Genomic DNA, 25,514 nt, shown 5'->3' with positions numbered 1-25,514 from the left:
CTTAATTCTACACATCTTCTGACATTATTGGTTGGAATAGAATATACTATTTTTGTTTATGACATTATCTGGACTCTTTTGGGCTCTTTTGAAGAGATTACTTCTGTTGACGGAGATGAAGAGATCACCTGGCACAAAGAAAATAACAAGCCAGTCCTTCAGATTCTTTTGGTAATTATTTTTATTTTACTTGCTGATTGGTCATTTAATAATTCCACAGAGCAACTTCGCTTTACCGAGTGTCTCATCTACTACTGTTGTTGTCTCTGCTGCTAGTGCTGGTCTTCCTATTCCTGCTACCACTAGCCAATCTGTTCCTGTCGCCTCTGCCTCTGCTCAGCTCCCAGGTGTTCGATTTCACTTCACCCAAGAGCAAACTGCAATGGCAGATGCTCTTGAGATTCCAGTAGCCTTACGCCGTACTGGTAATGCTCTAAAACTTCAGGAGCATTACACTCGATACCTTGCTCTTCTTGAGGCTGAGAAGAAATTCAAGAAGATGCAGAAGGATGGGACTTGGCCAGGTGGACTTAGACTGCCTGTCGGTAGAGACATTCCAAATCTCTTCATTGGCAAATCGACTTGGCATGACTTTTGGACCAAGACTTTTCCTCATGTAGCGGAGTATCCAGAGATGGTAAAGTGGCTGAGTGATGAAGAGGAATGTATGGAGACGGAAGAGTTGTTTGGGGTGAAGTTGAAGGCATATCACTTTGCAGAGCTTCTTGCATGGGTGCAGAATGGAGGATCGTTGGTTAAGCCGAAGAAAGGAGCAGCAAAGGATGCATCTGCGGCGACTTCTAGCACATCCAAGAAAGCATCTACATCAAAGAAGCCTGCTGGATCTGCTAAGAAGGTGGCCACTTCCAAGAGTGGATCTTCCAAGCGCAAATAGTAAGTATGCTAACCTTGACAGGTCTTATCTTTGTACTACCATCTGTGTATTTCTCATGACTTTCATTTGTACAGTAGTTTGAATCTTTTCGGTCTTTTGGGTGCACTGGTTCTTTCCTATTATCTGGATGGTCTTGCTGGCAACTTGAGCTTTTTGGCCTACATGATTGCTCTCACTGGACTGAGTTCTCAGTTAGCTCTGCTTTTGTGGATGACATTCTTGATTCCACATGTCTTAGCAAGCCCACAGTCTGCTCCATTCCCAGACATAAGCTTTCAAGACTTTAGTGACTTCATTATCAACAACTTTGGTGAAAAAATATCTCTGCCAACAGTTTTCATGATGTTGCTGTCAATGACCAACAATACAGAGCTTCTCTCTCTCAATTTTAAACAAAACCCTGGACCTAAGGCAACATCATGGATTAAGTGTTTAGCACGTGCAATTATTGAACAACTTGGTGACAATGATGCAGAAACCCTATTCTCAGAACATGAGCTATCCATGTTTAAAAATGCAACTGCTAGAGAGAGTAATGTTTCATCATTAGCTGTGAAACTTGGTGGATTCTCACATTTATTGGGCCTTTACCCATACAATAATAAACAAAAATTCACTGGTACTTTGAAGCACATATCACACAGTTCCATTCAACCAGCACTGTTGATTTGCCCAAACTCTTCTGTCTGTTTAACTGCAGGCTGTGGGCGATGTTTTTTAAAACAAAATACCCAAACACGCCATATTCCAAGAGTGACTTTAATCAAAGGCACAGAGGTCTTTAAAAATGTTCAGTTGCTTTCTGGATATTGTAACAACTGTGAAACTATTTATTATGCAGATCATGAACGTACAGCTTCAACTGTGAATACTGAAGCTATGCAATTATATCTGAACTCTGCATTGTATATTAAAATTTGCCAGAAGCTTTGGGTTGACCGCAAGTTTTCATCTTCAGTGATGAATGGAATATATCATCTTCATGCATCTACATCTGGCTGGGGAAATTATTTCAATGACACTTATGGCAATGACTGTATCACACTGTCTCGCCGCCAGGTGTGGGCTGCTTTCATGCAGGAATCTATCCGGCAGGCATCTGAAATATCGGGGGTTGATTTTGTCACTCGAGATGTATCATCAATAGAGGAAGTAACAGAAGAAGCTTTTGCAGCTTTAGGAAATGGTGGTTTAATTCAACCAGCTAAAGGTCATGCATGTGCTGAGTGTTCACAACCATATCGAGCAACATCAGATGTGGTTTTGAACCCAAATAATGATCCTTCCACTTCTGCACAGAACACAGTTCAGATGCGGAATGTAACCATGAGAGTAATTGATGGAATGGTTAATGGCACAAAGCATTGTGCTGCTGATGGTTGCATTGGTGATCTACTTAATTATCGAGGAGGTGCCTTGTGTCGAGTACATGAACATGAGTTTGGCGATCGCTGTCGTGTTAGAGATTGCACAGAGACCTTGGTTCGCCCCACAAAGGCCTGTGCAGCTCATCAAAGTGTTTGGAATAAATACCTGCTGGATCACTCAGCTGCAAGTTTGGCAGGATCAAAAAGAATGTTGAACCGCCAGCAAGAAAATCCAGAGTGGAATCCTAGATCTGAGCGTGAAGTTCAGCCACATGACCAGCCAGCTCCAGAACCCAAAAAATTAAAGCACTTTTTTGGTCCTGCAACATTTTATTGTGTTGAAACAATTTGTTGTCCATGTGGTGTTGTTGAAGCATGGGCAAAATTTGCCAAATCAGAGTCAGAGTCAAACATTCTGGCCTTTATGAAGAAGGTTTATCCTACAAAGGAATCACGTCCAGATTATATTTGCATTGATAAAGCTTGTAAAGTGCTTAAACATATGGCTGCACAAGGTCACTGGGATGAGTGGTCAGAAACAACACGATTGATAGTTGATACTTTCCACTATGAGAAACATTGGAAAGAAGATGTTCTTTGTCGAAAATGGTGTAATCCAGCTCCCACAGATGGGTCTGCTCCAAATTTAGTTATAAAAGCCATAGCTTCTGATGGATCAACATATGACAAACGAGCATTTAATACTCAGGTAAACCTAATTTGAATCTTTGTAATATTGATAAACTAATAAACCAATAATAGGCCTGTGAACAACTCAATGCATGGCTTGGAGGTTTTGAATCAGTCCTCAAGAGAATGACACCTCAAAACTACAACTGGTTTATTCACACGATGCTTTCTTATCACACTAGAAAAGTTATTGCCCGCCAAGCCAAAAAAGCAGCTAAAGTGATGCAGGAAGAGGAAGGTGATGATACTGAAGATGATGAAGCTGAGTAAGCAAAACATGTATATAAACTCTACTTAACAAGTTTCAAACCCCACTATTGAATTATTAAATGTACACTTATAAAAATTGCAAACTGATTACTTAGCACTCTGATGTACCTTTTTTGCTTAGAAGTCCATCGGAAGTCCCTCGGAAGTCCAGCAGAAGTCCAGCAAACTGATGACTTAGCAAGTATTACTGGTTTCTGCCTCTGTCCATCGGAAATCCAGCGGAAGTCCAGCGGACGTCCAATGGACACAAAATCCGGCCAGTCCAACCATTTCTTGCTTCTAAGTGGCTTGAGCAGACTTTCACTGGACTTTGCCTGGACTAGCAGCGGAATCCAACCATTTCCAATGGACTCCGACGGACTTCCAATGGACTGTCCGCTGAGTCCATCGGAAATGGCAGGGTCCGATGAAAGTCCGTCGGACAAGCAGTGGGAGTGTAAAGTACTGAATTTCCGGGTCATATCATGGTCTGCATTCCTTTCAATACCCATCCAGCTTGACACGGATTAAAGATATTCCCAAATAAACTGACGTAGTCTTCAAATTCTCCAAGCTGAACATGTAACTATCAGGATCGCTGAGGCTGATACCATTGGTAATGGAAAGTTGGTGATCTACCGCTTGAACTTTGAGTAAGATAGCACTAAGTATAACAATATCTGTGTAAGAATAGTACTATAACAATGTCTATGTAAGGCATACAAAATATCTACATGCTTAACGACAATGACATGCACTGATATTTTTGCGAACAGCCTGCGCTCCTCATTATAGAGTGACCAAGTTGAAGATTGGCAGTCGGTACCACCTTCAAGTTCAGAGAAGTCAAGTTCACACTTAACACTTACAACTTGTAGAATCTACTGAACATTTAGTCCACCCTCAGTCAGTTAATCGCATACAATTGAATACATTTTTGCGAACAGCCTGCGCTCGCAGTGTCCACTGAACATTCATTCATCACATAATATTGAGGCCTATCGTTAAAATTATTCAACAACCTCCACATTTCAAACAAACTGCATGTAATTCAACTAGAGCGTTAACGGAATAACAATGCTATGCACAATCAAAAGCTGGCTATGGTAAAACTACAACTCCGCCTCAGAAATGGGTCCAAAAATGAGTTCGTCACCGGGGAACCTGCAGACTTTGACCAAACCCAACCTCTTCGCCTCATGATAATCCTGGAGGGCTGCCTCTGCAGTCTTGAAGCCACGCTGACAATTTCCGGGAATACCAGAGGTCAAGGCATGAACGTATGCCCTAGATCGAAAGAATATGAGATAATACGGCAGTCAAAGTATTTGACGACAACTTACCAACTTTCAAACACTCCACATCGTCTTCCGACAACAACAGAGTAAAATCTGGTCTTGCGAGGCGAAGAGTGAGGAGTTCGAGGAGTAGGCGGCCCATCGGGAGTACCAGGGAAGTTGTACGGTTCAAAGGGAGAATTAAAAGAACGTGTCAGGGTGGTGGTGCCAAAATCGTCCAATCGATCTTGCTGATACGGAGATGAACCATTGTGCTGCTGCCTGCGAGGCGAGGGGTGAGGGGTTCGAGGCGTAGATGGCCCATTGGGAGAACCAGGGAAGCTGTACAGTTCAGAGGGAGAGTTAGAAGAACGTTAACGGTGGTGGTGCCAAAAATGTCTGACCGATCTTGCCGATAAGGAGGGGAACCAGTGTGCCGAATGTCGATAATGTTGGGGGTGTCGGCCAAACGGTCCTGCTGAGCATCACCTCGACCATCCTGTTTGGATGGGGAGACATCCGCCCATCCGTCCTGTTGAGAGAGCACGGCGCTGTTGGTGAAAACGGGACACGATGGGGTCAAATCTGCAGCAGGATTTTGTTGGCCACGCTGAGCATCACCTCGACCATCCTGTTTGGATGGGGAAATGTCAGCCCGTCCGTCTTGTTGAGAAAGCACAGCGCCATGCAATGGGGTCAAACTTGCAGCAGGCTTTTGTTTGCCACGTCTCGGATGGGTGGCATAGTTAATTGGGGGCGGTGGTCCTGTAGTTGAGTTAGTTAACACGAAATTCAATGAGAGGAGAGAATCACCGTTCATCACCAGAGGGGGCTTTGCGATTGACGAGAAGAAAGATGGCGTGCAGTGTCAATATGGTGGTATCTGATTGAGAAACCTGGAAATACCCGATTTAAAAAGACTGAACCCTAACTTGACACGTCAAAGTTGAAATTACCAACCATCTAGAACATAAACAACTGTCAAAATATAACCAACCCACCACCGCATCGACAACCATGACGCGCCGCAAATGGACTACCCCTTCACAAGAGAAATGGCTCAAGGAACACCTTTCCGCCTTCACTGATTCCCAAGCCGACAAGACGACATCAACTCAATTTTTTCCTGAAATCCTTAAGGAATGGAGGAAGTTGTGGCCTGTCGAAGAGGATGAAGTTGCCACTGCTGGCGGTCCCGATGAAACTACCAAGGCGAAGAAGGATAAAGAGGATGAGGTATGTAAATGCCCTTGACATAAAATGTACACATAACTCACATAAACTTTGACAGCGGATCAAGTCGTGGTTTCATAACCATACTCGAGGCTCGACATCAGGTTCGGGATATCGGGGCGTTTTGAAGATCACGCAACCAAGGCTTCGCCAAGAATGGCAAGTCTACCAGACGATGACTTACGAGAGTAAATGGAAGGCCGTGATTGATAGCGAATGGGAAGCTTACAAGACGAAATGGGAAGACGAAAACCCTGGAGTCAAAGTTCCTCAGGGACGTTTCGCTTTCATGAACTCATTCCTTAAGAGCAAGTACGCGGAGGAGACGGAGGAAGTCAAGGCGGACGTTAGAAAGCGTCGAGCGGCGATGAAAGCTGAGCTCGATGAAGAGACCGACAAACGAAATGATGCCTACCAGGCGTGAGTAAAGGAGATGATGTTTTTGAAAGAATTAGTTACTTACCCTTCGTCAGTGCCATTGATAAGCTTCCCTGCACTCTCTCCGTGATGGGGGAATCGATCTTCAAGCAAACGGGATGGTTTGTGACTTTCCTAGTCGGAGGACCTGAACCGCGTCAGAATGGTAAAATAATGACATACATGTAAGGCTATGTATACACCGACTGTGGTGCCAGGTTCTCACTAGCTAGTTGATAAGGTTGAATTGTGGCAAGACGGCCAATGAGTTGGACTTCGAGGGTTTTCTTGGAGAGGCCGCCTATGACGAGCATATCGTCGACCCCTTTGATGATTTCCTACACAAGGCGTTCCGTAAGTCCTGCCCATGATAAGCCAAGCTTTTTACTAATAAGTTGTTAGCTGCTGAGGTCCGGATGGGAAGAGGCCTAACTTCGATATCCAACTCACCTGAAGGAGTTGGGGAGAGCGGTACCGGAAACGCTGATGACAACAAGGAAAGTGCCCATAAGAGAGAAGGTGCCGTTAACGAGGAGGACGCCAATAGCGAAGATGGTGTCAAAAAGAAAGAAAGGAACAAGGATGTCGGCAGCAAAGAGAAGATGGGAGAAAGGGTAAAAACGAAGAAAAAAGGCAGCAAGTCAGCGTACGAGCTCACTCGAGAGGCAAACATAGCCCGAAACAAGGAATTATTGCGCCAAGTGATGGAGAACTGCCAGATAGGATCAGTAAAGAAAGGAGACAAGACGAGGAGTCCGCTCCAAGGACCGAGGTGAGAAACACGTACCTGGCATTGTGCACACAGCTAAACTCCCAATTTCAAGCAACGAATCCTCTTCCAGGACGCCTGATAGTATTATGGCGACGAGAAATGGAATTAACGGGATCAACTCCGAGGCTCGTGACACCGCCGAATCAGGCGAAATTTCTCCGAGCGCTGCAACAGCGCTCGAGGAAACTTCCTCCACTGCTTCCATTCCTCCATCTCTGCCAGTGTTGACTGGCTCCACCAGTACCGTCCCAGTCGCCGTCAAACCCACGTTATCCGCCAGCCCGACTGCCTCAACAACGGATACTGCAGAACATCTTACCTCGCCGGAAGCACATTCAGCGCCAACTTCCACTCAGCTCCCATCAGCTGTCGCCCTGCCCCCTTCACGCCCTTCTGACACGCTGTCCACTTTAGCCGACACGAATTCCCCTTCTCAAGTGTCCGCGGCACCTACCACTGCTGATGATGGTGCACAGGTCTCTGCCTTAGAAGAGCCCATGGACGTCGATAGTGGTGACGTGGCTTCTCGGCTTACGGTTAGCCCCCCCGCTTGGCTTGTCAACACCAGTATGCCGGGTTACTTGCGTGCTATTTCGAAGGATAATGCTTGGCAAGAGCTTATAAACTCGTTCTTCCGTTTAGAATGCTTGAACACGACTACTGGGGTAAGTTCCTAGTTCTACCTGTTGTGCTATGACATACTGATGGTACTTTGCAGAACTTACCTACCTCTTCGCGTCCAGCTGAGGTTGCAGCGTGGATCAAGAGTAAGAAGAAAGAGGTACCGCCCGAGGTCGACGCGGATACCTACGGCTCCTCGTTCATGAATTGGTGGTTTGCCATCCAGCCGACCTGGAGGTTGTCTGACAACGCATCGTTCGTTTACGAGGCCCCGCCTGACGAGGACTGGCGATTGCTCCGTAAAGGTGGATCTGCCGGCCTCTATACCGTTGTTGTGGCTCTTTCATGGTGGATCCGAGTGTTGCCTTCACATCTTCCCCCTTGCTTGCGTGCGTGGTCGGCTGTTCAAGACGTTCAGTGGGTCATTGATCAGATTTACGAGATGGTCGCGCGTACCGCGAAAGGAACCAAGCGAGGTCGCGAAGATCTTGCGCTGCAAGCCCCACAGTCAAACAACGCCAAAAGGTAAGTTTGAACACTTATATTGTTTTCATCAACTAATCCCTTTACATAGATGTCATTCAGGTTAACTAAGTGCTTTCATTACTCATAGATGCCACCCTTGACAGTTGACACCATACATGCCGGCCGTGTATTTATTGAAATTTAATTTCTTTTTTTTGCTGTGCAAATTAATACTGAATAAGGAGTATCGAAAGCCGCAATCAAGGTAATGATGTGTGTTATGGATAGATTCTGAAAGGTGCCGCAATGATATATCTGTGCTAAGTAATGAAATTTGAAATGATATTGCATGCACTGTGAATGATATCACACCGACAACTATCTTCGCATATAATTCATGATAAGTAGCGAAATTTGCAATGATACCGCCATGGATAATCAATGATATCTCAATGATATCGCATGGACAACTACTGAATTTTGCAATGATATCACCCATATAACAAATGAAAATTGTAATGATATTGCCCATGTAGTTAATGAAAATTTCAAGGTAACTAATGAAAAATGCAATGATATCGCCCATGTAGCTAATGAAAATTGCAATGATATGGGCCAAGTAGTTAATGATAATTCCAATGATATTTTCTGGTATGTAATGAAAAATGCAATGATATCGCCCATGTAGCTAATGAAAATTGCAATGATATTGACCAAGTAGCTAATGAAAATTCCAATGATATCGCCCAAGTAGCAAATGATATTTCCAATGATATTTTCTGGTATGTAATGAAAAATGCAATGATATCGCCCATGTAGCTAATGATATTTCCAATGATATGGGCCAAGTAGTTAATGATAATTCCAATGATATTTTCTGGTATGTAATGAAAAATGCAATGATATCGCCCATGTAGCTAATGAAAATTGCAATGATATGGGCCAAGTAGTTAATGAAAACTCCAATGATATTCCCCAAGTAGCAAATGATATTTCCAATGATATTTTCTGGTATGTAATGAAAAATGCAATGATATCGCCCATGTAGCTAATGAAAATGGCAATGATATAAGCCAAGTAGTTAATGATAATTCCTATGATATTGTCTAAGTAGAAAATGATATTTCCAATGATATTTTCTGGTATCTAATGAAAACTACAACTATGATAGCACCCATGTAGGAAATGAAATTCTCAATGATATTGGGCAGATAGCTAATGAAAATCGCAATGATATTGACCAGATAGCTAATGAAAATCGCAATGATATCACCCATTTAGCTAATGAAATTTCCAATGATATTGCCTAAGCAAGTCAATGAAATCAGTAATGATAACCCAAGGCTAGCTTATGAGGGAGGCCAAAGGCCTTACCTACACTTAATGAAAAAAGCGCAAGGTTTATGATAATGAAAATACATGGTAACAGGAATGATTCCCTATCATAAAGAGTGTGGATGGATACACAGGGACCTATAGGCAGTTACCTCTTTTATATGATAACTAGTGGTAGCCACTAGTGGCGGAGAAGATTCATGGTACACATGAAAGAGTTCGTAATGTGGTGCCGCAAAGCGGTACCACGTGTAGTTTATCCTGTGACCCAGAAACTGGGGCGTGGTCACCCAGTGCAGGACTCTGGTATCCTGGAGGGGAGGCGTATGGCTGCCTAGCTGTACAGAAAGGGTGTGACTCCGTCCACATGTAATATATGATGTGGTGGCAAAGTGAGTATATTTGTTGTGAACACAACACTATACAGAGTAAGGACAAATACAAGTAAATATGATGATTCTAGGTCACACATGGAGTATATACCATCACGCCATTACACCTACATAGATAGATAGATAGATAGATAGATTTCTTCCAGAGCGGTCCCAATAAGGAACAACCAGTTCCCGATACACAACTACAGCATCAAAATACAATCGTGCTATGGAGTACACCACACTGCCACTGTTGTGATCAGCTGACTGACCAGACAAAGCCCACCCCCGACCAGAATGGCAGGGCCTACAGCTAAAACCTTTGTGGAGGGGCCACTGCAGCCAAAACTCACTGTGACCCAGGATGAGCTCAACTGACCTCAACTGTCTCATCTGCAACAGATGTGGCACACTTCAGACACAGGATGCAAAGCCAAACTACTGCAGCACAACACAACACAATGAAAAAGAAAAGAAAGGAGCAGTGGAAGGAAAGCCAAGGAAGCACTAAGGAGAGAGGGTGGGGGGGAACAATGCAGGATGCAAGTGAAGTTCAACTGAATTAAAAATACCGAGCACGTCAAAGGTGTACTTTGCGAAGATCACAACAATCCCTTCTTCACCCACCAAGTGGCAAGAAGCGCAATGAGTCCAGAGGAGGGAGAGTCAACACTGCAGTTTACATGCTGGGCACGACTTTCTGGGCATCTGAAAAGAAGAGCCCCCTCCTTTGCATAAGTGCCTCACTTCCAACACATTATAGCATTGCGTGGCACTCATCCTCAGGCCCATCATGATAAAAATGACACAACCTCAGCTCCCATGGAACATCCCTTCACTGAACAGGATCCCACCAAAGGGAATTCATGGTGAGTGCATGGCAGGAGGTAAGAAGCTGTGTTAGTGCCTTGTGGTGTGCAGGAACAACAACGTCAAGGCAGTGTCGATACCTTAGCACATCAGACAACTTGACAGGACCAGAAGCAGAGATGTGTTTCTTGAGGAGGACCATTTTTTCAGACTTGTCAATGTCCCTCTGTAAAGTGCGTGCACATGATGCCTCAACCTCAGCTATAAGATCTGGAATTGAGTCAGGGTCAGCAAGATGGACAGGCTTCAGCACAACTGGGACTTGAAGGCAGGAGAGCACAAAGACAATATCCCCCACCCAGGAAGGCTTTTTCTCTGCATGCAGGACACAGGCATCATTGAAGGCAGTGCAGGCATAGTGATGTGCAGGTAGTTTTAGCAAGTACTGTAGATACTGCAATGCAAGGATGATATGGCAGTAACTAATGGGCATGACCCCTGTTTCTGTGAAGAGGACAGCACACATAGATCTTTTATGGAGCCCCAGAAGCCTACGCAGAAAGAGGACCTGGACATCCTCCAACAAAGCCAAGAAGGAACCATCAACATCAAATTGCCACCTCACAGGCAAAAGTGAGATGAGGGTCAACCCTTGACTTGTAGAGCCCTCCTGAGGAGGGATAGTCCCCACCATAGACTCCACTGCAAAAGTTGCAAAGACCACATTGCGAGCCTTGGACACTTTATTGACATAATGATGTGCAAAACAAATTGGTGTGTTGACTTGAATGTCACCCTGACATACTTAAACTCATTGACGAACTCAAGGCATTCATCTCTGACAACCAAGGTGGGCAACGTCCTCAGGACCTACATGTGTAGAACTTTATTTGGTGGGCTGGAACTAGTGCAGTTATACAGGGAATACTGCAACTTGTGGGAAATATTATGCTAAATACTTTTTGCACACTATATCTGCCATACAACAAGCTGTCAGCTGCAAAAAGTTGCAAAAAGCCGACAAGTAATCTGTAGATTTGCTGATGCACATCTGTTACACATATCCTGTTGTATTGATTGACCTAGTTGATTGTCATTTGAGGCAACCTGACAAGTCAGATGAGGAAGGTAAAGCAGTATCAAGACGAATCGGGAGCTATGGGATGTGTGTTGTTCATGAAGATTGAACGACAGATAGAAAAGGACAGCTGGATGTATGGGCAATCCACTAGGTATGACAGACCTGTCCAGCAGATTGACATCTCCTGCAGTCAGATAGTTGAGAGTACTGTCTCTCCATAAGGTGAAGAAAAATTTGAGAGAAATTGATTGATTACCGCCACAACATAGGGACATGTTAGTCTCATTCCTGACATTATAGGGCAGGATCAAGCGCTGTCCAGGAGGGAGATAAGATCCCATCAGCGGACTTTAAAGTCGGAGGCAAAAAAATGAGAAAATTCACGCACAAGATCCTGCCCTATAATGTCTGGTGCATTTTGATAGGAAGGGGTAGGCTCATGTGACAGGCTCATAGTAACACACCTCATCCTCAAGAAGTCCTGCATCCCAAATCATCTCTACAACTTTCATGTCAGCTCCAAAATTATTTCTGAGATTTATAGCATGCTTTATCACCAATAAAGTATAAAATAACTGAGCTCTACACCTTAGCTTCATTGTGAGCATATAATCATAGTTGAAGGAGAGTACAAGCCTTCTGAAAGGTCAGTGGTGCAGGAAACAAACTCAGTCTTTCAAAAGTAGCTTGCAAAAATAAAAGCTAATATTCTCTTCAATCCTATGTACAAATCAATGACAAAGGACAGCATTTTGCACTTCACAGTACCCAGTTTTGTGCATTGGATAAGGCAAAAGATGTTATCTGCTTGTGCAACATCCCTACAGTCCAAAGCAGGAAACTTGCACATCCTCAGTTCCATACGGCCAAAACATATAGTCTACATGGTTTCCAAACCATTAGGCAGGTCCACACCAGTCTCAGAAATTTATTAGTAAAATATGTGGTTGTGTGATCAGCATTTGATTTTGACCAAGTAGCATGCCTCTTCAAGAGAAAAAAAAATAGACAACTATTCAGATCCAATCAAGGTAGTGTAATAAATTCATTTTCAGAAAGAACATTGAAGTTGGTGGTATTACAGTCATTCACCAGTCACTGAGTCACAATACTCAGTGAGTCAAAACACTTTTCCGGGGTCAGTTCTCTAGCTATTTCTTTAATTCTTTCTCCGTTGTGTGCGCATATATAGCCTTTATAGTAATCCCAAGTTTCTAAGCTGTAGCATGTTTTGATCTCTTGATATCTGTAGATAAGTGCTCCTTCACCATAAAACTGAATATTATCTGAGTGATCTTGGCCCTAGATTTCGGAAAAGAGCCATTTTTGTTTTATAATATCTTAAGGCATTCAATAAATATTCAATTACAAGAGTTTTGAGCTGAGCTGATACTCCAGTGAACCAAAAACCACTGAATGGACCAAATCACACTTGAAAGGGGGAAGGTCACATTCTGTCACACTTGCCACAGACATCTGACGAAGTGATGGGAAACTGAAGTGACTAAGCAAAATGCCCAAATTAGGACAGTGTGACATCTGCCTCATTGACTGGTTTCACACTGATCTTCGTTGGCAGCACTGATAACATGTGATATACTATTCAACAACGTGAATTTGAGTTTATAACTAGGTATTACATAGGGTACGATGTATGCGCACACTTCTCTCAGTTCATAATGTCCAAATCCCTTGTATTTAAAATTTTCGACGCCATTCTTTATTTGGGTGCCTCATTGACTGGTGAATGACTGTATTTCGTTGCCTGAGTAGGAGGAGGAATGGTGTGAACAAAAGTGACCACCGTGACGTTGTCACACGAGCCTACCCCTACTGATCAAATTGCACCAGATGTAGTAGAGAGGTCCTGTGTTCGTGTTTTGTTCGCTTTTTTTGCCTCCGACTTTAAACTCCGCGGACCGCCGGACCGGACCTCTCTACACATCTGGAGCCGAGATTAGGGACATGTACAGTCATTCACCAGTCAATGATACAAAATTTTGTAGTTTCTCTATCTTCACCATCTCATGTCCATTCCTCAAAATCTAAGTAGGCTAGAATACAAGAATACATGTGTTTAATGCAACTACAGAGTTCAAAAATTTTTCCCTCTCCAGCTCGCTGAAGTAGAAAGGTTTCAGTGAAAACGGCCCCCACACGAGTCAATGAGACAGTCACAAAACACCAAATCAAGGCATATCAATCAATGTTTGCCTTTATTTTTTGCATCCTGTCAACGTCTCAACCGCGATGTCCGATTCGACGTATCAACCAAGCTCCAGCCCTACTCGTCCCTGTCTTGTGGACCGAACTCATGGCTTGAACTCACCCTCCCTTTCTACTTCCTCCAAGGCTGCCTCCAACAAAGCGGCGCAGAAAGCCATTCTCCATCACCTGGAGCTCGTCGACTCGATTGATATAAGGAGCCCACCTCGCAAGCATCGGGGGAGGAAAAGCGCTCGAAAAGCTGCACTCAAGACTGTTGAGTGAGTTCATTACATTATATACTACATCTTTCGTGACTAATGTACTGCGGTTAACAGGGACTTCGCACCGTTGGGAATCCTTGATTCCCAAATCGATTCTCAAACCTGGCATGACAACCTTGTTGCGGAGGGGGCATCTCGAGAAGTCGAGTGCGCTAGCTGCGAGGAGGTCCTCAGCAACTGCGACCAACTTTACGAGGAACTCACTCAAACACGCAAAGACCTCATCTGCGTGCAAGAAGCCCATCTGAAGACTACCAACGAGAACATCCGGCTTGCAAAAGATTATGATCGTTTGGAGAAGGAGATGCAGTCGTTGAGGGAGGCTATGGCATATGTGGGAGGGAAACTGTTGAAGAGTGCGAAGAAAAGTCAGGATTAGGTCAACACCACAGATAGGTAGTCAGATCAATGGGTTCATTGTTAGGGATCCCAATGTATTGAACATTATATCTGTCTACTCGTTGTCTGATCCCGAAGAGTCACTGTCTGAGGCATCACTGTTCGAAGCATCAGCTTCCCCGCCCTCCGCATCATCTGAGTCACCACCTGCACCCGTTCCTTGGTCTTCCCCCATCACAGCTGGAACGGGGGGTTTTGGGATCAAACGTCCCTTCAACACCGGTTTCTTCCATGCTGGCCGTCGCTTCTCCAACTTCGCCGCATCTCTCTCAATATCCCACAGCCTCACTTCCTCTTTGTACGCCTCCCTAATGACTTTGTTTTTCGCCAGCCGCACAACCTCTGCAGCCTTGTAACCGCCCATGGTTGCGGCCCTTGCTGCGCGTTTCTCTTTGCGGACATGCTTCTCGACGGCTTTTCGGTTTGCCATTTCGGTATGTGCCCTGACCTCCTCTGTGAACTGTTTTGCTGTGTAAAGTCGTGGGCGTCCATCTGATACCAATCGCCCTTCCTTTTTCTTGTTCTTCGCCACTTCTTCCTGTGCTGTTAGCTGACCTCGTACGTCCTCCACATAGATGCCGTTGAGGACCATGGCTGATTGCATCTCAATCAGACTAAGTTTCTGACGCTGCCCCTTGGCAAGAGCCTCTTTCAATGCTTCTTGAAGCTCGAGTTCACGTACGGTCTCAGCACTAGCACTCAAAAGCTGTGCATGGTTGGCTTGTTGGGGGGATATCACAACTGGAGTGAAGGATGGTGGCTGAGAGGTTGATTGGATGGGTGATGAGGTGATAAGGTAGGACATGGAAGATGTGCGGAGTGATGAGAGTGCTGAGCGGACAGGTGTTTCAAAGAGGTCTCGTCACACCGTATGAGTGGGTGTGTGAGGTAAGTTATCGTTGTTGCTTCTCTCAGGCGATGGTGTGATTTCTCGAGCTCGTTTGTTAGCCCGATGGATGAGAGTTGTAATGGCGCGTAGCGGGGTGGCTGGAGTAATGGGGAGATGTCCTCGGCAAGAGGTTTCCAGGCTGGGGGCCATCATTTCCGCGGTAACGACATCTCGGTTGAATGGCCATACACCTGTTTTGCGAAAGGCTTCCTTGATGCTCTCCGGGGTGAGGGCTCGAATGTGAGCAGCACCATAGATTCTAAGAAAATTCGTTTTGTTGACCTTTGTTCTCTTTTCGCGCAGCCATTTGTCTTTCTCCTGCGTCCAAAACAGCTTCAACTTCGTGAATATGACGACATCGAGACCTTGATAAACATGGGTTGCATGGGAAGGATAACAGAGGACGTGAATGCGATGCTCACATGCATACAAAAGGAAGGCCAAGGTGTGATGTGAGTTATGCCCATCCACGAGAAGGACGCGGACACGACCCTTCGCTTTTTCTTTGGTCTGCTCATCAAAGTCCTTGATGTACTCAACACCAATCTCGCCATCGGTCCACCCCTTTTGGGAGTATGCCAGCCTTGTCAACGTTTGTGAACTTGATCCAGCAAGTGATAGATTTCTAGAACTCACGAAGCCTCTGTAGGATTGTTCTGATCCCATTTCACTTGAAAATGCTTTCCCTTGTAGATCACGACAGGCTTGATTGAGGAACCATCTGCGCAAATTGTCACCATTACAGTGGTGTTCTCCCTTCCGCCATCCGATTGCTGGTGCTGTGTTTTCTTTCCTCTCGGGCCTATCACCCGCACTTTAACTCCACCTTCAGGAAAGAAGCCCGACTCATCTGTTCCGTAGATGTTCTCTTCCAAAATGGGGACAAAGTTTGGTCCGTCGTCGTTGTCAGGTTCATCATCGACATAACCCTCATCCCCTGCCAGTGCCTGGTTCAACTCCTCGACATGGAACAATCAAGGCATGTCGGGATCATCGTCATCCGAGTCACCATCGCTATCCGAGGGAGGTTCATCAAACTCGTGGGCTCTCTCTGGTACGTCGTCGTTGTCAGGTTCATCATCGACATAACCCTCATCCCCTGCCAGTGCCTGGTTCAACTCCTCAACATGAGACAATCCAGGCATGTCAGGATCATCGTCATCTGAATCACTGTCACTATCCGAAGGAGGTTCATCAAACTCGTGGTCTCTCTCCCCATTGAGGACAGACTCCAGTAGGTCAAACCATTCCTTGTTGGTTGCGGGATTGACAGCTCGGCCTCTTTTTGTATCAAGGTTGTGGGTCCAGAACATTTGAAGCCTATCAGAATGTTTCGTGACGAAGCGCGCGGTCCAATTGACACCAACGCCTTTGGCTGGGAAACGACTTCCCAAACGGGCTCTAAGGATCCCATCGACATGGTCCTTTAGTCTCTGGTGGCTGAGTGGGAACCCTCGGGCTGCGAGTTCCAGAGCGTAGTCGATGACCCTGTCAGCTTCCCTGACGTGCAACCATGATTTCTCAGTGTTGCTGGTACTTTTCAGCTTCCCGCCCTTGACAAGCCAGAGGACTGTCATTGGAGCTAGCTTGACCGACTTCCGGGTTTCCGCAAAGTGCTCGTCTTGAATCTGTGTGCAGACTTGTCGGAGGCTGAGTGGTTTACAGCCCTGCGTGGCTTTGCGTTCATGTCGATACAGTGTGACCGCACGTACAAGAAGGCCATTTTTGATTTGACGTTGGATCTGTCGTTTCTTCTCGTCGGATTTGGCGCGTCCTGCCATTCTTGTGCTCTGAGACGGTGAGACCAGCCGATCGCAAAAACTGAATTTTTCTCTGTCTTCCCAATTGGGATGTGTGACATTGACAAATAATCAGTTCGAAAGACTCTTTTCTACTTTTCCGCCATTTACTGCTGATTCCAGCTCTCAGTCCACAAAATTCAAATATATATATGTTCTCCTGGTTTCGGCCTTTCTTTCAAGTCCAAGACCAAATATATTTGTTGAGTACATCAGAGCCGAAAGGCCTGACACAATTCCTGAAAACACATCAAACTTGGTAAAGACAGACTTATAATACTTCTGGAGTAAGAAATGGATAGGAGAATGTAATATTCAGGTAGCCATACACAAGAGCATTGTATCTATTTTTTTTCTAAGGAGGAGAGGCAAAATTGACGTGGTGAGAGTGGTTTGTATCAGTGACAGGTGTTGTATCAGTGACCGGTGAATGACTGTAGATGTGTTGATATCTGTAAAGTAGAAATTCGGCCCCAAGTATAGCCCATCGAGCAATTGCGTGAGGTGACGTAAGAGATGTTATGCGAAAGTAATAGCAAAGGCAATGCCACCGGAAAGAAGTGGTACCATAGGTTATTCAAGGTAGCAGTAAAAAACAAGCCACTTGGACAGAGAAGACCCTGAAGAACAAATGTAATTTAACGTGTAGAGAACAGGCAAGTTCCCATGGCCTGAGTGGATATAAGGCGGGCGGGCAGCAAAGGGCCCAATAGGAACAATCGGCGGCGTTATCAGCCTATGAATGTGGTTCAGCATACATAGACGCTCGTATGATCGAAGGAATGTCGAAGGCCATTTGCGGTTCGTGTAGTTTCGTGAGATAAGAATGGTTGAAGGATTTGCATGATAACAAAGAGTTTGAATGACGTATGGACAAATACGGAACACGGACGTCAAGGTTGACGTCGGCATGGCGTGTGAAGGCATGCAACAGCACACACTCTGCAAGGCAGAATGACGGCGAGCGAGTTGCCGTGTGGATGGATGAGGCGCTATAGTTGATCTTGAAGCCTCCTATCAAAGCTCGAATCAGGGTTGAAGTAATAGATATCAATGACATGGGTCCAGGTCGAATTGAATGAATCTGCGCCAATGCGTATCATACGTCATCATTACCTATATGTCGTATCGTCAAAAAGATAGTAACTCACGGATGAAGGCTACCCGTTGCCCTCTTTCTCATGTCCTCTTCCTGCCTCAATCCAGCCAGGCTAGCAAACGACACACCCACAACACCCGGCCCCTCCGGCCTGTTCGTCACGAGCTCCGTTCATGCCCGTAGGCGAGTTGTTCGCTAAACCCGTGTCACTATTAATAGAGCAGGGCGAGGGGGAAACGATACGCACCGTCACCTGCCCTCCCCCGTTTCTTCTTTTTGGGGGCGTCGCCGTCCCCAGGAGGAGCGTAGGGTCGGATTGAGAGATGGACTATGGTAGCTGTCGGTGGAGGCGTTGTTGAGCCAGAGCCGTTTGATGTTGACTGCGGCGTGTGTGTTGGCAGTTTGAGGTCTATTTATATCAAAGTCAGACGAGTTCGATTGTTTGGAAAAGAGAGTAGATGATAGGGTTAAATCTTCGATAAAGAGCGGCGAGAGAATAGGCAACGAAGGCAAAAGACACGCAACTTGTTAAAGTATCATCGTCTTGCAGCATTTTGCCCAAGTAGAGTATTCTTAAATAAGAGGGTGCTGGGGGTCGCTCATCCTGCCAGTCTGTTTGACCACGTCAGATAACAGAAAAATAAGGTCGTGAACATATTACGCACCTCCAGGCCAACCGTTCCATACTAGCTCTTTAACCCTGCCTATCGTCGTCTCAGGCTCAAATGACATAGTCCGTCTCCGTCCCGAGATAAGGAGAAAAGTAATGAAGGTTTGCGGTGTTTGAGGAACCAGCACTTCTTGGGCGATAGTTGGAGGTTGCTCGACCCGCATTGAGGGCTCTATGGGAAGAATGGCGGCAGTGGAGGTTGAGGTTGGGTTGTCGATTGCTTCGTTGGCAGGAACTCGCGGTGCTTCTGATAGGGAAGTTGAGGGTCGGTCGTGTGAAGCAGGGGCTTCATCGTCCAGCCCAACACGTGTGAAAGACGTCCTCGCTGAGGAAAGTGCTCCTGAGACTCCTGTGCCGGGCGCCGTTGGCTCAAAACCAGGGGCGTTTAACAGATTTGTTGGTCCCAGCGAGACTTCTGCCATGTTCAAAGCCTCGTTTTCACTGCTCGTTAGAGGCGTGGCTGGCTCCGTGGTTGCCATGGTGGTCGTCGTGGTGAACGTAGTGGTGGTGGTGAGTGTTTGAGAAGGTGTGGGGGAAAGGGGTCGGAGTGTTTGCCCAGGGTTCGCTAGGTTTGATCTTGGTATATATACTTTGGATCAAAACAAAAATTCTGTAAACACCGCAGCTGCTGTGCTCCTGACCACTATGACCTTTCAAGTATCCAACTCCTTCTTGCTTTCACCTGGCGAAGCGAGCTTGCGGGATTACTGAAACCAGCCCAGGCTTTTCACATGGCCCAAAGTACCTATAACGAGACGCTCAGGGAAAGGAAGCCTTCAAGACCAAGCGATTTGCGCTTGGAAGGCCCAGGTTGCTTCAATGAGCCTAGAAGATACGATAACAGATTCCTCAAAGGTCGCAACATATCAACCCGCGACACAGCTTTGCCTCGTCCGGATCTACAACATCGGGGCACATGACGGTATAAATGACATAGGACTTCTAGGTTGTTATGCTGAGCGCCAATCGTGACGTCCTCATGCCCACTTGACGCTACAAATGACCACTTGGCTTTCTATACTTGAACTTTGGCGAGACGCATCGATAATCATCTGACGCAAATCTGGAGTCTCTCATGGAACTCGCTCTCCTTTGCTTCGTTGATCATGGTCATGAGCGCAACCTTCCGAGTAATCTATGACGTTGACTTTACTTGTCAATATCTGACATTTGATTCTAGATCGAATGGGCACCACAGGTGTTGTCAAGAGGTGGATGCGTCTGCGTCACTTCCGTTCCTCAGCACTGGTTGCGCTGGCATACGGCCCACTATGTACTTAACTATTCTATGGGACGTTGGTTGATGTACTCGACAACACCCACCAGTTGGGGCCCACGGCAACAAATACCACCTCGAAAAATACAAAACTTTTGATTCAGGGGTCATCCGACGCGCCCATCCCAAGTTTCTTGGGAATGCCTGAAAAAGTCAAGCCGAGTCCGAGTCTCCATCTGCCTCCTCACGGGCGAAAATCTCGAACGTGTATATTTTCCGTCTCACTATGGCCGCTATTTGATGGTGTTCGGATAAATGGTTACGAGGTCCTGTACCCGATCAGACGTTTTTGTGGTTATTATCTTGAGCAACCCCTCATCAGCATAACTGCTCAAAGTCATGGTCCCAAAATTTCTTTTACTGGAGTACTTGTTCAAACGCCCTTCCGGTAAAAGGATCCTTCCAGTCCCTCTCCCGACCCATCTCAGTCAAATTCGCAGTGCTTTTCTGCCCGCCTGGACAGAATATCTGGGTTTGGGTGTTTCTGGTTGCTCGGTAGGAAGTTAGGCTGGGTTGAACCCGGATATGAAGTCTAAAAAGGTCCTCCAAGCAAGGTTGGTCTTCTCAAAAATTAAATCGCCTCCCCGATAATCCAGGGGTTTGGTACCATTATTCATCTGTTGCATGTCAAATTGCAGAAGTGAGCTCTGTGGATTTTTTGTAAAGGACTTAGGGGAGAGTGACCTGCAAGTGTGGTGATGATGTCACAAGCACATGTGGTGTGACGAGACGCGTGTTACAGAAATTATCATTGAGCAAATTGAAGCTCCTGGGCGCTTTCTTACCTTCCTTCGATCATGGCTACAACCAGTCCAACTTCGTCTAGGCCCTCTCCTCTGGTCGCATCTGCAAGCGAAAGCGAGATAGCGTCGGAGCTTCTCGGTGAAGCTCCAGCACCAATTCAACCTGGAACCTCGGCTGAGGCGGCGTTGCTGGCACAGTCGCCGCAAGTTATGGAAGCGGCTGCGTCCGTCGCAACAGCTGACGACACTAATTCTGCACTGGAACCATCAAAAAATGAATGTGGGGCATCAAACATCGAGTCAGGGCCTCAAGGCATCGACCCAGTGGCTTCCAATGATTCTCTAACCGTCACGTCGGCTTCCGCGGCAGTACCAGACGACGCAAATTCTACTTTGGAGGCCATAAACAGTGGACTCAGAACATCCATTGTCGAGTCAGGGCCTGAAGACATGGCGGGGATTGACCCCGCTGTCGGTGATGCTTCGGAACCCAATTACCCTCCTATTATATACGCTCCGGTGGACGACCAGAATATGGAGACGGTGCAGCCCGGCGACGGAGTGAAGTGGGATTGTCCGCAGACCAATATGGACTATGAAATGGGGGACGCCGAAAATGGGGAGGATGAGGACGACGAGGATGATGATGAGGATGAGGAAGACGAGGATGAGGGATCGTCGGAGGTTTCAGAGGGTGGAGATTTGATCGTGAGTTATGACCACCTCCGCTTTGCCCGATGACGAACCCCATCTTGTACTAGGAAGAGCTGGACGATGCCTTGAGTGGTGACTTCAACTTCAAGGGAAACGCGTACTACTCAGCTAAGCTTCCTCATGCTCCAAATCCCTGCTTGAGCATTGAAGGCTTGGGCATGGTTGGACTTCCTCTAAGTGAGAGGGATGCAAAATCTATTATCTCCTGCTCCGCACAGGCTCCGTTTGGACATGGAGAGCGTACCGTGGTCGATAGGGAAGTCAGAGACACCTGGGAGATCGAACCCTCGAACCTCAAATTCCTCAACCCTGCATGGGAACCATATATTCAAAACTTGGCAATGACGTCGGTTTGGCAAGGACTTGGTGTTGTGCCTTACTCTACCTTGCCGAAATGCGAGTTGTACAAGCTTCTTCTCTATGAAACCGGTTCGCAGTAAGTTTGACTGCTTATCTAGATCCCGCATTATGGCTGACGACTTTTTCAGCTTCCTTCCTCATCAAGAGTAAGCGTTTTTTTCCCTATATCCGTAAAATGTGATATTGATTCAAGAACTTTCGCAGCACTCAAAAGGCGGATGGGATGTTCGCCACCCTCATCATCGTATTACCATCCTTGTATACGGGGGGTGAGGTCCACGTAACACATGCGTCAAAAACGATGGTAATCGACCTATCACCCAACTCGCTCCTCAGCACCTGCGCACTTGCTTGGTACACGGATGTAAAGCACGAAGTGAAGCCCGTGACGTCCGGGTACCGGCTGGCCTTGTCGTACAATCTCATCCATACTTCACCTGGTGTCCCCATCCCTTCTCTTCCCAACATGAATTCCGCTGTCAATGAAATCCGGCGCGTCCTCCACAAGTGGAGTAAAGACGCATATGAGGAACCCCCGATGTCGACGCAGATTGTTGCGTACCTTCTCAAACACCAGTATAGTCCCGCCAATTTCGCTTCTGGCGCTGCAACGCTGAAAGGTGAAGACGCCCACAAGGTAGCTCACCTTCGGCCGGTTGCGGAGGAGTTGGGCTATGTGGTCTGTCTTGCAAATCTGAAATACACCATGACCGGATCCGCGGACGACGACTACGGGTATCGAAGTCACGGTGGCTGGAAACGTCATAGGTATTATGATGATTATGATGAGGATCGAGGGGACCCCTCGATGCTCGAGGTCGACGACGAGAGCCTGACTGTTATGAACGTGGTTGATCTGAATGGTAACAAACTCCTTGGGCCTCATAAACTCAACCTCGATAAAGAGTGGCTCGTGCCGAAAGACCCCTTTGAAGGCCTGGAACCTGATGACAAAGAATATGAAGGATATATGGGCAACGTACGTCGTCGATGTTCTCTTTTTTGTCTTCTACTCTAATACTCCATCCCATAGGGCGCGGGACAACTGGAATACTGTGCGCATAGTCCGGCATTTTCTCCGGCATATTTTTAATTCCTTTTTCAGTTTATCATCGAAGCGTGCTGCTGATTTTGCACGGAGAACACGCCACAGAGACATTTTTCTCTGCTGGGGGCGTACATTACGCCCTCCAAAGGCTCAAAATGTCTACCGCGGTACCCCCGACACAAGAGGACAGAAAGATGGCGAATCTCATCCTCAAAAGCGTTAAACCGAATGATAAACTGACGTTAACAACGATTGCGGACTACTCCTTGAAGTGGTTTGATCCTACAATGTGGAAAGCTGTTGTAGCAGCGAGCGGCTATTCGCTACTAACCTTTGGAACAGAAAAGTGCCTCCAGGCGTGGACGGCCTTTTATTTTGAGACTGTGCGTCCAAGGTACGTGAAATTCTTGCCTTGCTATCTTTTTCTAATGTGCCTAGCTTCGAGGAAATGCTCAAACGATCAACCCGGCTTCAGGATCGGCTGCAATTCATCAATTCCCTCCTTGCACATGCGCCGGAAAACGAAAAGGACGCTGTTCAAACTTGGTGTGAAGTCCAATCAACGCAAGCTCTTGGGTCATATGACTCGGCGTTGGTAGAGGACATCCCCATGATACTCACAGTTGCAAAAGCGGGAGGGCTTTCATGTGTTAGCGACGTGTACGTTTCTTTTCGTTGAACCTCAAGGGATGACAGAGTAACACTTCTTCTTTGTAGGATCTTACCCAACCTGATTAAAAAGACCTCCACGTACCCTTTCTGGGTCGCGTTTATCAAGGCGCTACATGAAAACCGCGATGATCTTCCGGCTTCTAGGCCAGCCCCGGCTGAGACAGCGGCTAATGGCGAAAACGAAACAGAGACGAGAAAGCAAGCTGTCAACAAACTAATCGAACAATGCCTCGAGGCGGCCATACCGCAGTGGGAGGCTGTTGTCTCTCAACCTGGATACCCATACTACGGCCAGTCACAACCCGATACCCGGAAGATAGACCGGATCGCCGAGCTTGTTGAGCTTTGCATCCTGACGTCGTACATGGGTCCTTGCGCGAAGCTTTTCGTCCTTGTCCTAAGGTGTAAAGGCGACTCCACCAGCAAGTTCCAGAAAATTTACATTCCGTTGATCCCGCGTCTTCGGGAGCTCCTCGTAAAGACGAAATCTGACATATGCACCTCCCCTTTCCTCGATCTCATGCAGCTGTTCATCGCTACCTACCTCCGCGATATGCTGGGCACAAAAACGCGCAACAATCGCTCGCAACTACGCAAAGTTGGCTGTGGCTGTGAAGATTGTAACAGTTTGGACTCTTTCATGTTGTTGGATGCGGCGGAGCACACGTTTAGACTCGCACAATACCGCCGAAGTCACTTGGAAACTCGACTCACGAACGCGAGGGATTTGTGCACTTATGTGACGGTGCGAAGCGGCACCCCGCATCAATTAGTGGTGAAGAAACACAAGGAGATTGTCGAAGCTGCAAGATGGGCTGGTCGGCAGAAGCAAGCTAGAGTTTTTCTGGCTTCGATTGGCACCGACGACACCATTGCTAAAATTATGGGCGGCCGTTATGCAGACGTCAGAAGAGCTTTAGATGGAGTGCAACCCTTTGCGGTCGCAGCTGGCTCAAAGGCTGGACCATCCGGCCCTTCAGCTGGCTCATCTAATGCTGTTGCTGGACCTTCAGCGACCTCTACCACTGTTCCCGCAACACAAACTATGTCGACGGCGAATACCTTGCCAGGTGCAACTTCTGGCACCTCCAGCGCCACAGCAATTCAGGCACTCGCCGCGAATGTAAACATTGCGGGAAAAAAGCGGAAGAAAACTCAGAACGTTCAACTTGGTCCGGTCATTGATTTGACGGAGGGCGACAGCTCTTGAACACTCTTTTTTTTTTGGATATTCCGATTTATAAACCTATTTTTCAAGTACAGGCCTTTCCGAAAATCTTGTTTATGTGTGACAGGAAATCGAATAAATCAAATAATGCAGGAGCCAAGAAGGACGCTGCTGAGATCTCAGATGTATGCATGAGAGCATTAGGCTACTTAACATCGACGGAATTTGAAGTTCCTCCCAATTCGTTGGCGCCAGCTTGAACACCGTCGCGTCTCGGCTTCAAATTACATCAAAAAAGGTCAACCCGTCGCTCCATACGATGCATTTGGAGTTGACAATAGGGCATGCTAGATCGACGACTCAATAGCGACCCCAAACCCCACTGGCAGACGCGAGCTTTTCAATTTTTTATTCCCGCCATGTTGTTTTTTCTGTAAATCGTTACCACAGGTTTTCGTCACCAGGTAAAAGATGCAGATTAATGAGTACATGTATTAAATCATTTGTAGCAAAAATTATGACTCGCCAGCTTTAAGTAGACTCGGATCCCGGACTGATTCATCAATTTGAGGTTTGTGTGGCTGATGAGTTTTGTCTGATCT

At 46.4% G+C, this 25,514-nt stretch overlaps 7 protein-coding genes across 7 annotated transcripts; 5 read left to right on the top strand and 2 right to left on the bottom strand.

Annotated features, from left to right (window-relative positions):
- Positions 1 to 115: 115 nt before the first annotated feature.
- LACBIDRAFT_299622 (uncharacterized protein) lies at positions 116 to 3,222 on the top strand (the record flags this gene model as incomplete). The annotated part of the gene is made up of 4 exons (XM_001882575.1): positions 116 to 171; positions 223 to 894; positions 970 to 2,971; positions 3,025 to 3,222. 4 exons carry the CDS (start codon positions 116 to 118, stop codon positions 3,220 to 3,222), a joined length of 2,928 nt encoding a protein of 975 aa, XP_001882610.1.
- A 34-nt stretch (positions 3,223 to 3,256) lies between these two features.
- LACBIDRAFT_328490 (uncharacterized protein) lies at positions 3,257 to 5,298 on the bottom strand (the record flags this gene model as incomplete). Its single annotated transcript, XM_001882446.1, has 10 exons — positions 3,257 to 3,266; positions 3,331 to 3,666; positions 3,755 to 3,865; positions 3,925 to 4,030; positions 4,071 to 4,082; positions 4,125 to 4,167; positions 4,243 to 4,281; positions 4,374 to 4,488; positions 4,545 to 4,820; positions 4,883 to 5,298. 10 exons carry the CDS (start codon positions 5,296 to 5,298, stop codon positions 3,257 to 3,259), a joined length of 1,464 nt encoding a protein of 487 aa, XP_001882481.1.
- Positions 5,299 to 6,544: 1,246 nt separating this feature from the next.
- LACBIDRAFT_299619 (uncharacterized protein) lies at positions 6,545 to 8,111 on the top strand (the record flags this gene model as incomplete). The annotated part of the gene is made up of 4 exons (XM_001882574.1): positions 6,545 to 6,900; positions 6,953 to 7,565; positions 7,619 to 8,046; positions 8,096 to 8,111. The coding sequence occupies 4 exons, from the start codon at positions 6,545 to 6,547 to the stop codon at positions 8,109 to 8,111; spliced, it is 1,413 nt and encodes a 470-aa protein (XP_001882609.1).
- Positions 8,112 to 10,497: 2,386 nt separating this feature from the next.
- On the top strand, positions 10,498 to 12,859 carry LACBIDRAFT_328488 (uncharacterized protein; the record flags this gene model as incomplete). Its single annotated transcript, XM_001882573.1, has 9 exons — positions 10,498 to 10,564; positions 10,671 to 10,738; positions 10,957 to 11,138; positions 11,334 to 11,398; positions 11,608 to 11,737; positions 11,887 to 12,017; positions 12,205 to 12,232; positions 12,671 to 12,701; positions 12,839 to 12,859. The coding sequence occupies 9 exons, from the start codon at positions 10,498 to 10,500 to the stop codon at positions 12,857 to 12,859; spliced, it is 723 nt and encodes a 240-aa protein (XP_001882608.1).
- A 977-nt stretch (positions 12,860 to 13,836) lies between these two features.
- Positions 13,837 to 14,454, top strand: LACBIDRAFT_299618 (uncharacterized protein; the record flags this gene model as incomplete). The annotated part of the gene is made up of 2 exons (XM_001882572.1): positions 13,837 to 14,072; positions 14,130 to 14,454. The coding sequence occupies 2 exons, from the start codon at positions 13,837 to 13,839 to the stop codon at positions 14,452 to 14,454; spliced, it is 561 nt and encodes a 186-aa protein (XP_001882607.1).
- A 3,285-nt stretch (positions 14,455 to 17,739) lies between these two features.
- Positions 17,740 to 19,452, bottom strand: LACBIDRAFT_294595 (uncharacterized protein). The gene is made up of 7 exons (XM_001882445.1): positions 18,927 to 19,452; positions 18,792 to 18,873; positions 18,514 to 18,670; positions 18,314 to 18,456; positions 18,104 to 18,246; positions 17,806 to 17,898; positions 17,740 to 17,782 (listed from the first exon to the last, which is right to left on the bottom strand). Exons 1-4 carry the CDS (start codon positions 19,408 to 19,410, stop codon positions 18,433 to 18,435), a joined length of 747 nt encoding a protein of 248 aa, XP_001882480.1. The 5' UTR covers positions 19,411 to 19,452; the 3' UTR covers positions 17,740 to 17,782; positions 17,806 to 17,898; positions 18,104 to 18,246; positions 18,314 to 18,432.
- Positions 19,453 to 21,004: 1,552 nt separating this feature from the next.
- Positions 21,005 to 24,954, top strand: LACBIDRAFT_328485 (uncharacterized protein; the record flags this gene model as incomplete). Its single annotated transcript, XM_001882571.1, has 8 exons — positions 21,005 to 21,658; positions 21,712 to 22,100; positions 22,123 to 22,170; positions 22,229 to 23,003; positions 23,058 to 23,079; positions 23,130 to 23,466; positions 23,511 to 23,732; positions 23,790 to 24,954. The coding sequence occupies 8 exons, from the start codon at positions 21,005 to 21,007 to the stop codon at positions 24,952 to 24,954; spliced, it is 3,612 nt and encodes a 1,203-aa protein (XP_001882606.1).
- Between the last annotated feature and the right edge of the window lie 560 nt (positions 24,955 to 25,514).

The sequence above is a fragment of the Laccaria bicolor genome, genomic scaffold, assembly GCF_000143565.1.
Source record: "Laccaria bicolor S238N-H82 LACBIscaffold_17 genomic scaffold, whole genome shotgun sequence".
Lineage (NCBI taxonomy): Eukaryota > Fungi > Basidiomycota > Agaricomycetes > Agaricales > Hydnangiaceae > Laccaria > Laccaria bicolor.
The sequence above is the reverse complement of the archived record's forward strand: the minus strand, read 5'-3'. Positions and strand labels throughout refer to the sequence as shown.